At 31.3% G+C, this 15,704-nt stretch overlaps 2 protein-coding genes across 2 annotated transcripts; one reads left to right on the top strand and one right to left on the bottom strand.

Moving 5' to 3' along the window:
* Positions 1 to 2,670: 2,670 nt before the first annotated feature.
* On the bottom strand, positions 2,671 to 4,530 carry LOC101217468 (transcription factor bHLH84). The gene is made up of 5 exons (XM_004152327.3): positions 3,820 to 4,530; positions 3,486 to 3,725; positions 3,264 to 3,329; positions 3,108 to 3,173; positions 2,671 to 3,007 (listed from the first exon to the last, which is right to left on the bottom strand). The coding sequence occupies exons 1-5, from the start codon at positions 4,366 to 4,368 to the stop codon at positions 2,903 to 2,905; spliced, it is 1,026 nt and encodes a 341-aa protein (XP_004152375.1). The 5' UTR covers positions 4,369 to 4,530; the 3' UTR covers positions 2,671 to 2,902.
* A 7,327-nt stretch (positions 4,531 to 11,857) lies between these two features.
* Positions 11,858 to 15,597, top strand: LOC101212434 (mitotic checkpoint protein BUB3.2). The gene is made up of 9 exons (XM_004152227.3): positions 11,858 to 12,154; positions 12,243 to 12,373; positions 12,474 to 12,556; positions 13,359 to 13,625; positions 13,973 to 14,048; positions 14,296 to 14,376; positions 14,715 to 14,793; positions 14,883 to 14,983; positions 15,069 to 15,597. The coding sequence occupies exons 1-9, from the start codon at positions 12,035 to 12,037 to the stop codon at positions 15,154 to 15,156; spliced, it is 1,026 nt and encodes a 341-aa protein (XP_004152275.2). The 5' UTR covers positions 11,858 to 12,034; the 3' UTR covers positions 15,157 to 15,597.
* The last annotated feature ends 107 nt before the right edge of the window (positions 15,598 to 15,704 follow it).

The following is a 15,704-nucleotide window of genomic DNA, read 5'->3' on the forward strand; positions in this document are numbered from 1 at the left end:
TCTAACCCCCAAATAACTAATTAAATTTATGATGAAACCCACAATTCTTAACATCTTTGTGTTACATTATATAATCATATAACATGATAAACAATATTATTATAAATGTAGATTGAGAGAGGAAGGTTGGAAAGTATCATTCACATGCTGACTTTATATGGTTTGACATAAGTTTCCTGTCAACTGATACTATAAATATGTTATTGAAGATTGGCATTTAAGTATTATTTGACAATTGCTTCTGAAGTACTTATGTGATAAGAAAAAATACAAATAAAAAAACTCAAAGTCAAATATAAACATAAAATATCAAATCAGGACTCTCTTTCTCCCCTTTTTTAATTCATTCTCAGAGTCCAACTAGTCGACATATATACCAAAATAATTGATATTTAATGTTGCAATTTATTATAGTTCTAATTTTCAATAGAAGAATGCGAATTATTATTCATTTGGTATTTGATATTATTTAGAATGGAAATTAAACCATTATGAACTTAATTAAATGCACTATTTTAAAAAGAAAAATCTAATACAAAATGAAGATTAAGTTATTAATTATGATATATTATTATGGCAATAACTGACTTTAAAATAAGAGAGGTTTTGACTTATATGTAGTAGATATATCTCAATTTTGTATTGGTTGATAGTTGACAGTTCCAACTTTGTTTATTGGTTTGTATTATCTTTGACATTCTCATTTGATGTGATAATTAATGAACTCCAAAGTCAATTTTTGAGTATAAAAACGAAATTGATTATAATCAATGTGACAAGAACTACTTAGTTGATCCTCTAATTAATGTGTGGTTAATTAGTATAGAATTTGACTGATATTCGAAAACAATTTCTTTGGAGTTTTGTCATTATTATTGTTTTAATTGAAATGAATAGGAAGTGATTATTTGGATCTCAAAGCTGTTTCATGTCGAATTAACCCATCAAACTATATATTAGGTTGAGTTTATGGAATGTCACTAGAGAAAGAAAAAAAAAACTATCATAGGAAGAGTAATTGCTCAAATTAATTAAAGATTAGAAAATGTTGCATTATAATTCCTACTGCCATAGTACTCTTCATTATTTTGCTTTATCGAAGTAATACATGATTGCGATTACATATCCAACGATAATCTTTTTGGGAGCTTTTCTCTTCAAGAAGAGCATAAGATTGTTAAATCTACTCTTTTGAGTAATCTTGATGGTGTCAATAACGTGCAGGATTTAGCTATACAAATATATATATAAAAAATATTGAATAATGAATGAAAAGCAGTAAACTCCATCTCATAGTATGTTATTCATGTAGTTAAGTTTTATAAATCAAAGTAATATATGTTCAAAAGATGTTAATTCAAGCATAGTTTAGTGAATAGAGGACCGATCATGACTATTCTAAAATATATTGATTTTGAATTATTAAAACATATATTTTGAAGTTATGTGTGTGTGTGTGGAACTTCATGCATATAGTGTTATGAAGTATAACTGACAAAGAGCCGAGTTGAAGCCTTGATAGTATTTAACATTATTTAACAAGGAAAGATGAGGTACGATATAGTAAGGGTAATTGTAATTGATAACAATTTGAGGAATAACAATTATAGATATAACAATATTTAAAAGAAATTGTAAATATAGCAAAACTATCAGTGATAGACTTGTATTGTTGATATACTCGTACGATCTATCGGTGATAGACCAATATTTACAACATGGGTTAGAAGTGATAAACTTCTATTATTGATAAAATTTGACAAATTTTGTTATATTTGCACATTTTTTAAAATATTGCTATATACTTAATAATTTTGAATCTAATTGCTAAATATACAACTATCCCACGGTAGTAATCGTATAGAGCCTATTGGTTCGAACCCCAAGAGACATGTCACATTTAAAATAGAGTCTTTGTCGACCAAAAGGGACTAAGAAGACGGACTTCAACGACTTTTCAAAAAGTGTGCTACTTTCAAAGGGTGAAAACTAAAAATCGGCCTTAAGTTTTTTTTTTCTTTCCCTTTTTTCCTTTTTTACTTCCTATGTTTGGTTTTCAACTTTTAAAAAAGAGATAGTTGCAAATTTAGCAATTAAAAAATTTACAAATATAGCAAAATCTGTTAAATTCTATCAATGATAAAAAACTATATTGTAAATATTGATCTATCACTGATATACCATATAAGTCTATAGCGATAGTTTTGCTATATTTACAATTTTTAAAAATATTGTTATATCTTTAATTATTATTTCTAAAATGGTTATCAATTACACTTACCCTTTAAAAAAAACAACGGTCATACATGTTTGATTATTATTTTTCACTTTATTTATATATATATATATATATCTAAATTTATATTTTGGAAGCATTTGGTGTTTGAATATTAATCCATAAACACCAATTTGTCTCTAAATTGCTACCTTTATTATTTACTTCCTACGAATGTTTTAAAAAACCAATCTGACTTGTTTTTGGGAATTTGGGTTGATGTTACCTTTTTAGTGTATGATAGATGAAAATTATGAAAATAAGTTAGGACGATTATAGATTTAATTTTCAACTAAAAACCAAATTGTTATTGAACATGAAACTTTCTGAATTTGGATAATTAGCATTAGGAAGTCACATTAATCAGCAAATGTAAGGCATAATCTTACAGCATATTTAGCACAGAAGAAGGAACAACAATTACACATATTCCTTCATATATGATTAAACCTTCCTTTTGAGGCCAAAATGAATGATCGAAGTCTTCAACTTTTCATTACCATCTTAATTTCTTTTTCTTTCACAAGAAAAGAAAATAAAAAGGTTAAATTTTGAAAAGCTTATAAAATGGTATCTCTAAAATTTATGATTCTACAACAAAGAAATTATAACAGTATAAACTATTATCTATTGTGATGCATTGTCTTGCTTCATCAACTTCAAGTTAAGTCCAATGTCCATTCCATTGTAAGCAATTGGTGCATACATCCATAAATCATCCGAGCTCAACAACTGCATGTTTCATTCAACACAAAAGAATAAGAACTTCATTCAGAAAAAAGAATTATGAAAATCCTTCTCTTGAATAATGATTCATTATTCAACAATTTACCTTGATTTGAAGCTGCAAAAACTTCACGTATTGAACAGCTTCTTCAAGCATTGTACTGATGTCAACCTGTCAGGTTTAAGATATAGATACAATATGAGACTTTCAAACACCGAGATGGTTCGATATATGTATGATATCGTACAGAATCAACCTTACCTTTGTACCATTTGGGACGAGGCTTTGTAAGATTCTCAACCTTTCATTGATTCTTTCTCTTCTTTTCTGAAAGGAAAATTCAAAAGATTTACAATCAGATTCAAAATTATTAGTAAATATAGCACAATGTATGAGAATTTGCAGATATATTCAATTTTCGAGTATACTAGTGTGTTAGGAAATGGAGGAAACAGGGGAGTGGTTTAGAGTTTAGAGGATTACCCTTGCATAGAGGCTTTGAGGGTCTGTGGCTGAGCCTCTACTGGCTCTTGGCTTTCCATTTGAGGTTGAGCTAGAAGTGATTCCACCATTGTTTTCTTGAGCCTCATTACAATCATCTTCAGAGCTGAAACTGCTTGTGCATTGCCCATTTGGACTAACAATTTGATCCTCTTCATTGCAGCTACCTGAAGCAATCTTCGATGTCTTCCGTGCCCTCCCGCTCCTTTTTGTCTTTTCAACCTTCATTACCACAATGTTGTTAGAATCAAAAAAGAAAAAGAGAAGAAACAAGCAGCCTTTAGTGCAAATGAAAGCTTAGAATATAAATCCTCACATCAAGCAAACTTTGAGGTCTCTTCCTCGAGAAATTCTCAACTGAAACCGGTCCAACTTTATCATCCCTCATAGCTTCTTCCACCATCACATCATTGGCTCTTCGTTTCGGTTGTGAGCTCTTCCCATTGACAACAGAGTCAGCAGGGGATTGTTGCAGCCTGCTGCATTGCCTTGTTTTACGAATATTCGAACCGTTATCGTCCAAGCAATCGGCATTCCGGACATCCTCGATGGAAAAATCCAAGGACAAGGAAGCACCATTATTAGGCAACCAAAGAGTGGGGTTAGAGTCATTGAAAGTGTAAGGAAGATTGTTATTGGGTTGTGAAAGGGCATAGATATTGGAAGAATCAGAAGCATCTGAAGAATAATAAGAAGGTTCATTAGAAGAAGCCCAATAAGAAGATGGAATTTCCAAGCTTAAATCTGAATTTAACTCATTAGGAATACAATAATTGCTGAGTAAATTAGCCATAAAATCAGATTCTTCAGCAGTATAAGCTCCACTAAGAGATATCCATTCTCTTTCTGAAATGGCACCTTCCATAACTTGAAGAAAAGAAAAAAGGGAATGTTTTTTTTTTTTTTTGAATTTCTGTTTGGTACTTTGGTGTTTGAGAAAGATGGGATTACAAATTTGTAAAGCTAATTTATAATAATGGTACAACAAAAATTAAGTTGACTTCATTTTATTAAAAAAATGAATCATCCCTCAGTTTAATCACATTATGTTCTTAGTTTAAACAGAACAACCAATGGGGAAAAACTCTAAAAATGGGCCCAAAGACAACTCAAAAATAATGCTTAACCAACTGTAATGGATGGAATTAAAAAATTGAAGCTTTTTCAGTTTTCTCTAAACTATATAGTTAAATTTAATTAATTCTTTTTCTTTTTCTGTTTTTTTAGTTCAAGAGCTATCAGGGGAGGCTAAAAATTATAAACAACTTGGTTGGTGAAACTTGGTCTTATTAGGGAGAATTTTTTTAAATGTTACAAATAGTTTATATAGTATAAGCTTTTCATGATAGAATGAAGGATGTTTGTTGACAAAATGACATCTGATATCTAAGAGTCATAGATTCCAAAAACAACTATCTTATACTGCCACACATAATATCTCTCTTCTTTCTGATCCCTTCTTGCAATCCGAGTTCTTGGCTCGAAACGGGTCGAGTTATTTCCGAGACTGAGAAAATTTGAAGTTTATGAGTTGGTGATAGATGTTGAGGATTTTTTTGCTCCATGAGAAGGAAAGGAAGGTGACAGTTTAATTTCGATTAGGTTCATGTAGTCATAGACTTTGTGAAGACTAAAAAACTACAATAATTTTGTGGGCTCTTTTGTGATAATGACAGAGACATTTATATATGCATATATATTGTGAAGAGTGGAAAAAGAAGATGCCCTTTGGGAGTGTTGTTTGGCCTCATTCTTAAGAGAGTCTTCTTTCCCATTTGTTGAAAAAACTTGTAACTTAGTAAACTAAAAAGGTCACAATTAAGGTATAATTCATCCATAGTTAAATCAAATATATTATAATTAGAATCAATCAATTTTCTGTTTGTTTTATTAGAAAAACTCTCTAAAATTGATACGTATTCTTTTTCTTACAATGGAAGGTGTATCTATAGACATACATATATAAACTAGATTTTAAACAAAAACATTAGCAGAATATGTTATACACTGGATTTTGAATCTAACTTTGGTTAATTTAATTTATCTTGTATTGTATATTTTTAATATAAATATTGTGACAACTATGTTGGCATGCATTATTGGTCTGACCCTATGATATAAAATTTCAAAGTCTTGGCCTTAATTGTGTTAAGCAAAAGAATTAGAAAGACAAGGAAGATTCATCAAGTAATTGAATATTAAACAAACTGAGATTTGCTTGTTTGGAATATATGCTGCTTTTGAAGATCTCTTCATTCTTTAGAAACAAAAAGAAAAAAGAAAGAAAAAGAAAGCCAAAGCAGCTGGAATGAGGTGACAAAATATCAATACTTTTCACTTTTGTTTCATGAGTGGCCCCATGCATTTTGGACAGGAAAATAATTTTAATGGAAAGAGTACATAACAGTTACACATATATATATATATCATTGAGATGAACTTATATCCACGTTAAAGAAATTAATGGTTAATTGAAGCATATAGTTCAGTAGATGTATATAATAGCAGTTAATACCTAAAGATCCATGGTTTGATACTTTGCCTCTATAATTATTTTTGAACTATATGTTTTGGTGTGGAAATCACATGTGTTCGTTGTTGTTGCAGCCTTCCACTTGGTTACTATTTGATCCCATTTTGTGAGCTAAATTGAGTGAGAGTTTATCTCACATCACTAAGGTTAGCAACTCTGATGCATATGTTAGCAAAGTATAGTTCAAGTAAACACACAAAATTAAGGTCACCATTGTTTTTAAAAGGTTTACTTACTCTTTCCCATTTTGAGATTGTAGAATGGAAAATTTTAAACTGGTTTTCCTTTGACACTAGTTTGTGGTGATGTGTAACTATGTCAAGATAATTTACAGTCTCTAGGTGTTAGATATATCGAGCATGACTTGGTTATTATTTTATTAGTACATATCATTGGGCTCGAGGTCGACTTGAGATCTAAGACTTTTACGTTTTCTTTTGACATACGTGTTTTCTCGTGTTTGTTTTTTTATTTTTCCTTAAACTTTGGTTTGCCTTGAAATAACCCTTGACTAGTTAAGGGATCAAATCTCAAAACTTCACGCTTTTAGAATAATTAAAAATGTATGGAAACAACGAGTTCTTTTTTTTTAAAAAAAGGAAAAAGATAACTGAATCAAGAGCTAGCATTTGATTAATAAGTTGAATATAGCTAAAAAAACTTAGAATCGTTATAAATGATCGTTTTCCAATTCTTAAAAACGGTTGTGAAAATATATATATACAAATCAAATATATTTTGTATATGTTGTCATCCAATCAAAATGGATATTGAAAAATGGGTGAATACTATGAACACGCATAATGTTACGCCTACACTATATTGGAAAGCACAAAAAGTAACAACATAAAGAAACACTAACACACAAAGTTGTTAACTTAGTTCAATGCAACAATACCTACGTCTAGGAGGTTGTACCCCTAGATAAAAGATGATCACTAATAGGAAAATAGTTGTATATGTACGTAATAAAACCAGTCAGAGATATAATGTTTAAGAAGTACATAACTTTTCACACGAAAACAAGTTTAGGCTTCCTCTAACTCTAACATTCGTATAGTGAGTCGAATGATCAATAATCCCCTTCAAACAAATGCAGGTTGCAACCTGACTCACCTTCACCCTCTAAACCAAGTTCTCAACCTTGACAAAAACTTCGATCCACGAAAAAAAACTAGTTATTACACATATGTGGCCCAACCCTAACACCACCTCGTTCAAACACATAAATACCGAAACCAAGGCAAGGAAGGCAACTCACGGAAGAAAATTAAAAAGCCAAGCAATGAATAAACCAAATAAGGCAAGAAATCCACATGCATGGCACAAAAACGATTAAAAAGTAGAAGACATCATAGTCATCAAAGAGGCTAAAAGAAAATATACCCGCTAACACACCACAATATATACAAAAATCTAGCCGTGTTTTGAAAGTGAGTTTGAAATGGTTAAATCACGCTTGTTAGATTCAAAATCACTCCTAAGATATTTTTAATGGTTCAAAAGTGAAAAATTAAACCTTAAATTGGTTTTTGAATGATTAAAAGTATACCACACGTCTTTAAAAAAATGTTTCCTTTTTAGAAGTACAAGAGAAGAGTAGAGAAAAGGTTTATGATAGATCTCAAGGTCTCCCACCAAACACCATTGATATCTATTCTCTTTTCAAAAACCTATATTTCCTAACATATTGAACACAAATTCCTTTTCTTTGATATCTATATGTTTATTGAATATATATAAGGCCGGCCGCTTGTATATATATATATATATATATATATAAACTTTGTAAATTTGCACTTGCATTTGTTTTTCTTTAAAAGAAAGTTGTGTATTCTCATGTTATTTAAACCCAATAAATCATGTTATTTAAACCCAATAAATCAAATGTAACGTAACCCTAAGCGTCTAAAATTTATATAAACTTTGATTGTTTCGAACTAAAAAATTCAAATGACCTAGAGAATAATGGATGATGATAACACGATATCAAGACTTTGATATAGCTCAAACTTAAAAATTAAAGGATTTTTAATTTTACTCCAATAATTTATAGCTAGTGTAATATAGGTTGAATGTGTGATAGATATAAATTAGTTATATATATAAAATTCATCTTTAAGTGAAAATCAAATATCTATCATGCCTCAAACAAGGCCAAAAGTCTATTAAAGAGTTATCCAGAGCATCACAAAAGAGAAAGATCAAAGCGTTGGGTCAATCGTTATAGGTTGATCAACTGTGAGTAAATGAATATACCAATAAAAAATAATTAAGCTACACTCAATTTGATATCGTATACCCTAAAACAACAATATCTACTTTGAAATCGTGAAAGTTACATGTAACCACATATGAGAGCATCATAAATAGCTTCATTTGATAAGTCAGAAGAAAAAAGAAAGAGGTTAGGTTAGAGATTAGAGTATGGTAAGAGAGGTTGGAAGCAAGATGATAGGAGGAGAGTGGGGTAGGGAGCATAAGCCCGAGGGCGAGAATGAAGTGAGGGTGAGATTTGTGGAGTAACTAATGAGTATGAAACCAATTACTTGGGGGGGGATAGATTAGGTCAAATAGATATTAAAAATGTAATATTAATTTAGAAATTGAAACAGTTTGAAATGAATTTGGTTGAATAGGGTTATGTGAAATGGGAATTGAATTTTTGAAAAAAGAATAAGAATTAGAAATGTGCATGCCATCACGATTGTTGTAGAGATAAAATTCAACTTGCCTTATTGTTAATAGCTGGCAGTTGGCACCTTCTATTCTCTCAATATATCCCCCCGACAATCGTGTATGAAAACGCGTTCATTCTTCTTTTCTCTTCTCTATATTATTTCTATTTACTTCCTTTTTTCTTTTCCTTCCCCATACTAAATTATTATTCTATTATACACTTCTTTTTTTTAAATAAAACTCTTACAATATATTTTGGTTACAATTCCATTTTACATTTTCTTCTTTCAACTAATTTAAGTCTTAATACTTAAGGAAATCCATCAAATAATAACAATAATTTTCATTTTCATTTTTTTTAATTTTTAATTTTTAATTTTTTATATATGTATGTAAAAAAAAAAATGCTAATAAAACTGATTAATTTTAAAATTTATTCATGTAAATAAAATTAGACCTCTAAAATATAAAAAAATAAAATGGAATAAGATCTAAAGTTAGGGATATTCTAACTTTAAAATGTGTATATATATTTTTTAAATAATCGTGACAATATAAAGATTATTATTTTTTTTCGTGTGTGTGTGTTAAAGAAATAATTTTGTACATTATTTTATTTCAGCAAATTATATGCATGTTGTTTATATTTTAATTGATAAATTATGAACTCACAAAACTGTGGGGAGAAAATCTTATTGGATAATTGGATTATAAAACTCTTCAACTATGGGATTATTAGTGGAATTATATATATGTAATGTTTGTGAATGGCCAATTAAAACATATATAGTTTATTGAAATAATAAAACAATTTCAAAATTATTATTTAATATTTTTCTCTATTATTGAACTAAAAAAATCCATCAACTCTTTCCATTTTCTTCGTCACATCCATTATAATTATGTTCTTTTAGTACAAATGAAGGCGAAAGATTTTGAACCATAGACCTCTTCGTTCTTTTGTTATTGATATCATTTGAGTTCAACAAAATAAGAGTTAAAAGCACAAGACTTAACGTAATTATCCACAATAAAATAATTATTATAAGAGTATAGAGTTTCTTTTAGATTACGTGTTTAAATTATTTTTTAAACCTTAAATTTTGTGTTGGATGATGTTTTCTTACGTTCTTGACAAATAGTAAAAATCTATCGTTTCGTTACACATAAAGTTGTATAGTGTTTCAAATAGGTCTCGAATTTTGTGTAACATAGGTCTATATGAATTTTAATATATATATATATATATCAAATACTCGAAACATTTTTAAGAAAGTTGGGACCAACTAACACACAAACGTAAAAGGTGTACAATTTCTTGTTCTAAATTCGTAATTTGACTTAATTGATTAGTAGACATTAACGTAAAAGATGGAAAGTGAAAATTTAGTAAAAAATCAAATTTAATGTGTAAATTTTAAAATTATAGGGGTCAATTTTTTAAAAAATAAAACTAAAATCTAACATATAAAATTGTTACATTTTGGAACGTTGTAAGAATATTAAATTTAAACTAAACTCAAAACATAAAGGTCAAAATGTCGCACCCCACTCTAGCATTCTCTATGGCTTGAGGTAGAGGTAGAGGTGTGAAGCTAGCACATGTCGACTCTCTCACAACATTTACTGATCTCCTAGGCTTGACTAACTTGCTCAGCAAAACACTCTAAAAAGTTTAATAAATACTCAAACTTAAAATAGTGGAAGACTTTCAAGTGATTTGAAAATAAACAAAACTATAGAAGATGTTTTTAAGAATTGATATAACACAACTTGACTCAACTGGACAACTAAAAACATTATACAAGCCCCCATAGATAAAGACAAACTACATCTTACTAAATAAACTGGCTAACTAGCAATAGTATAGGTTCAGTTTTGAGATCTCGATCACTACTGGAAAAGGAAAACATTTTGAAAAAAATGAGTTGAAAGTTAACTTTATTTTTCAGTTTTCCAAAACGAGCTTGCATTTATAATATGAATAAATTATTTATAACAATCTTTCTTAATACTCTAATACTCAGTTTAGTTACCAACTCCCACTTACTAAGAACAGTAATACTCTAATTGATACCGATAACGATAAACTATATGAAACTAAACACATCGTAGTAGAATTTAATCAATATTATCAATTGTATTCATAAACTCGAAATTTGTGTACGTGCCCATTGTAAATCTCATGTGGCTGACAACTAAATCCCTTTAGAAATCAGGTTTTGCTTGATTTATGGTAAATCTTAGAAATAACTTGCTTAATATTTCATGCTTGATAACGAAACTTGCTCTTCTTCAACACTTTGCCAAACCTCATTCTTTGTAAGATACTTTTGTTTAAATGTTTGCTTATTTTATCTAACTCTCATGCTTTCTTTCAAATTGTTTCTTAAACATGCTTTTTTATATGCTTTTCAACTCAATGTAAAACAAAAGAATCACTCTCGATAGTAAAACATGTTTAATAATTTGATAGATTGTTTTCAATACTTCACTAAATCTGGTATTGAAGTGTTTTTGCTAAATCTCATGCTTAGAAACATAGTGTAAATAAACCATATTGATAAAAATCGATGCTCAATTAACTCAAAGATTACTTTAAACACTTTTGCTAGAAATTCATGCTTTCAATAAGAACTTGAAATCATTATGTGAAGACTTGCTTTATAACTCATTGATCGAAAATTAGAGAAATTAATCCCTAATTAATTATCTTGATTTTGAAAAATATCAGTGTTAATTTAAAATTCTCAAACATGTAAAAAATGACACTGCGATGTCATTGACAGTTGACACTACCCACACTCATAGCTTGCTAATGGGTATGGTCATTGACACTCAAACTTTCTTTCACTCCAACGTCTTTGATCGCTTCATCTACCTCCCACCTACCATTGCCACACTTACTTTAGCGATCAACTCCAAACTCGAACAACCAGGTTGGATGCAAAACTATTTTGTTAGAGTTATTATTATGTATTACTATTATTGTAATAAAAAGAAACGTCCCATTTTGAAATTTAAATCTTCTGAGGCATGGGTGAAAATGATAATAAAAACCCTTTTGGGATCAATCCAGGCCTCTTGGCTCTCTTCCTCTCTCCCTCTTCTTTCCCACATCACAGCTCGCTCGCTCACTCACTCACTCACTCACTCACTAACACACAAACACTTCAAATTCAAAAAATCAAATTTCAAAATATCAAATTTCGAAAACTTCTTCCCTCTTCCTCTCTCTCCCTCTCTTTCGCGAACCAACTATTCACTGTAAAAACCCTAATTCTTCATTTCATCTGGCACTTCCAAATCAATTCCCGCTATGACCGCCGTCCCTCCTCCCGCTGCTGGCCGGGAGCTTTCAAATCCTCCCTCCGACGGCATTTCCAATCTCCGCTTCTCCAATCACAGTGATCACTTACTTGTTTCCTCTTGGGACAAGGTATATAACTTACTCTTTCCTTAACTCTCTCTCTGTTTCCTCTTCTTCTTCTTCTTCTCACCTTATCTTTACTTTTCTTCCTTCCTAGACTGTGCGCTTGTACGACGCTAGCGCCAACGTCCTCCGCGGTGAGTTCGTACACGGTGGTCCTGTTCTCGATTGTTGTTTCCACGATGATTCTTCTGGATTTAGTGTTAGTGTTGACAACACTGTCAGGAGGTGGGTGTTTCTGTAATTTTGTTTTCTCTCTTCCCAAATCTTGCGGATTTTAAAAAAAAAAAAATTTGAAACTAGCTTCGTTTTGTTTTTATTGCTTCAGGCTTGTTTTTAACCATAACAAGGAGGATATATTAGGGAGGCATGATGCACCTGTGCGGTGCGTGGAGTATTCTTACGCTGCAGGTATATCTTTGTTGAGGTTTTGCTTTTTAATTGAGTGTTCTCAATTTTTATTTTCTGAAGGAAGATAGGAGTTCTGTTTCATTAATCATTTGGGAAGTTTATTACATTACATTAGAGTTGTGTTTTTTTATTTAGTGGGGTTCCAAAATAGTAAGTGAGGATCAAATTAAAACTTGTCACGACCGAGAACAATGTTACGTTGGAGTGGCACCAGTTGAGTTGATGGATCATTTCTTATATGTAAGAACACAGAAGGTTTCAAAAATTAGTCATTTTTAATCGTCTTCTATGTTATTCAAATGGGAGTGAAGGGAAAGGTCAGCTAGTTGTATGAATGGAAAATCTAGTGATGTTTTGACTAAGTTGTTTTAATTCACCTTATACGGATGAATTTCAAGGAGGAATCCATAGACTCAGTGTCTTTTTATCTTGCCTTGTGAAACATGGTTACTTTTAAAATATTGTGCATACTACCTTCTCAATAAATGTGTGTTCAGTTGAAAATGAAAGTGGAAGGGATTTGTGATGATCATTTTTGTTTTTGGATGATAGAGTTATGTACTCTTTAGAGTCTAGAATTTGAATTTAATTGCCTGGTTCAAAATATGAGTTGAATTATTGTTTCTATGGTTTTTTTTTCCTCTAAAAAAAGAAATGATGAACTATTCTCTCACATTCGCTGGACTATGGTGCCAAACTTCTTTTCAAGAAAATATGCCCTACACTGCATTTTAGATATCAGCTATTTATTGTTGTTATCTTAATGCTGGAAATTTGACAACGTAGGTCAATGGTTTTCCAGGGCAATTAATTACTGGCGGTTGGGATAAAACACTGAAGTGTTGGGATCCTAGAGGGGCAAGTGGGCAGGAACATACTCTCGTTGGAACATATCCTCAGCCTGAACGTGTTTACTCACTCTCTCTTGTGGGTAACCGTTTAGTTGTTGCAACTGCTGGAAGGCATGTTAATGTATATGACTTGAGAAATATGTCTCAGCCCGAGCAAAGGAGGGAATCCTCGTTGAAGTATCAGACTCGATGTGTGCGTTGTTATCCAAATGGAACTGGTAATTATCTAACCTTTGAAATGACATTGTTGATTAATGAACCATTTTTCTTCTTGTTAAACGGCCATGTAATTCTCTGTGTTGTTCATATGTGTAGTTTTGGTTGAACCTCCTGTTACATTCTCTGTTCCCTTACCTAATGCTTACTGGAAAAAGTTTTCTAGTTGCATAGTTTGAATTTTGAGGGTAGCACCTTAAATCTTTTTTTAAGTCTGGAGATGTTTCATTCATAAGGCCTCATTCTACTATAATTTCTAGTAAATTAAAACCACACTGTACGTAATCAATATCATGGCTTTGGTGCTGCAATAATGTATGAATTTATAATATCTCTTTTGTGAATGCAGGATATGCTCTTAGTTCAGTTGAAGGACGAGTTGCCATGGAATTTTTTGATCCCTCAGAGGCTAGTCAAGCCAAAAAGTAGGTGTTAGTTAAATAATAACAAGAATAGTTTTAAATTGTATTTTTTATTCTTTTATATTTGATGCATTCTCTGTAATATTAAATATTTTAAATTTCTTACATCTATACGCTTGAGCAGAATGAATATCCAGAGTTTGATATATTATTCTTTCCTTGTCCCAGCTCTGATTCACTATCAGCTATTTTTCCTTTATCATTAGTCTTTGAGCTGTAATTATTTGTCTGTGATTTTGTCTTTTTGTAGGTATGCATTCAAATGTCACAGAAAATCAGAGGCTGGAAGGGACATAGTCTATCCAGTCAATGCCATTGCATTCCATCCTATGTGAGTTTATGGTTTATTTTGAGTAATTGATATAGCTTGAGTGAGCATGTATAGGCATTATATTGCGCTAAGAGTGTGCTGGTGCAGTGTAGCAGGTGTTGTGGTTTTGGTTTCCACTCCCTTGTTCAATGAAAGCGTCTCTTAGAAAAAGGGGCAAACAATGTCACATTTAGTTTCTGTTGCTACATATTTTGACTAGGAAATAATTTTACTATGTTAGTCTTGTGCTTCAAATTAATGGATTGTATGCTAAAGAAGTTTTAACACGAAGAACCTTTTACCTTGTTACCATATTTTGATCAATGATCTGTTTGGCATCTGTTATTTCCATGCTGCAGCTACGGTACTTTTGCTACTGGAGGCTGTGATGGGTACGTAAATGTATGGGATGGAAACAATAAGAAGAGGCTTTATCAGGCAAGATTTTTTGACCATGTGCTAGTACTTTTGCTTCTGTCGACAACCAGTACGTTTCTTAAAATTCTCCTTTTATTACTCCATCTCAGTATTCAAAATATCCAACAAGTGTTGCGGCACTGTCATTTAGTAGAGATGGGCGGCTGTTAGCTGTAGCCTCAAGTTACACATTTGAAGAGGGAGATAAACCGTATGTTCTCTCTCTTTGACACTCCCATACACTAATACATTTAACAACTTTCTCATCACTTTTTGCAACTTTTTTTATTTTGTAGCCATGAGCCCGATGCCATATATGTCCGCAGTGTAAATGAAATAGAAGTTAAGCCAAAGCCTAAAGTATACCCCAATCCTCCTACATGATTAACATCACAGAAACCTCCCCTGTGATCCATGCTTGTCGATTTTAGCCCTCTGTTGGTTTTCATGCTAGAGTTACTTCATGGTGGTTTAGAGCCAAGGTCCCAGGTGACTTGCAGATTGCGCAGTTAGCATCATACAAAAGAGTCCACGAGACCTGCTTCTTTATTTTTTTATTTTCTTTCTTTGAAAACTTCTGTTTTGTATTCCTGGCGAGATGAGAGAAACATAGCCTTGAATTTTGGGATGTACCCATCAGTAGTGTGCTTAATGTGTACAGATGCTGTGCTTCTATAAACTTTCCTCAATTGTTGTTAAGGATATGGATAAAACACTTATATTTATCACACTTTTGCCCTTCCAACAAGTTTTCTTGATTTAGCCTAGCATGTTTGTAAACTTCAGTTCACAGAGAACCTAAATGAAAAACAGATTTTCATGGTGTGTTGAATGAGTGGTTTGGTCATATTCCTTGAAAATAAATTAGATAATATTCAGACCTTTGGTCCTTAATCCATCATACTAATCTTCTTGGTTTAAGTTCTAGTTTG

The sequence above is a fragment of the Cucumis sativus genome, chromosome 4, assembly GCF_000004075.3.
Source record: "Cucumis sativus cultivar 9930 chromosome 4, Cucumber_9930_V3, whole genome shotgun sequence".
Taxonomy (NCBI): domain Eukaryota; kingdom Viridiplantae; phylum Streptophyta; class Magnoliopsida; order Cucurbitales; family Cucurbitaceae; genus Cucumis; species Cucumis sativus.

What these genes read in the sequence shown, in the direction of transcription:
- LOC101212434 (XM_004152227.3), top strand. Translation starts at nt 12,035, where the DNA reads ATGACCGCCGTCCCTCCTCCCGCTGCTGGCCGGGAGCTTTCAAATCCT. An exon ending in TTGTTATCCAAATGGAACTG is followed by an intron (nt 13,626 to 13,972) that starts GTAATTATCTAA and finishes TTGTGAATGCAG; the next exon opens with GATATGCTCTTAGTTCAGTT. An exon ending in ATAAGAAGAGGCTTTATCAG is followed by an intron (nt 14,794 to 14,882) that starts GCAAGATTTTTT and finishes ACTCCATCTCAG; the next exon opens with TATTCAAAATATCCAACAAG.
- LOC101217468 (XM_004152327.3), bottom strand. Translation starts at nt 4,368, where the DNA reads ATGGAAGGTGCCATTTCAGAAAGAGAATGGATATCTCTTAGTGGAGCT. An exon ending in TCGTCCCAAATGGTACAAAG is followed by an intron (nt 3,174 to 3,263) that starts GTAAGGTTGATT and finishes TAAACCTGACAG; the next exon opens with GTTGACATCAGTACAATGCT. An exon ending in TTTTGCAGCTTCAAATCAAG is followed by an intron (nt 3,008 to 3,107) that starts GTAAATTGTTGA and finishes TGAAACATGCAG; the next exon opens with TTGTTGAGCTCGGATGATTT.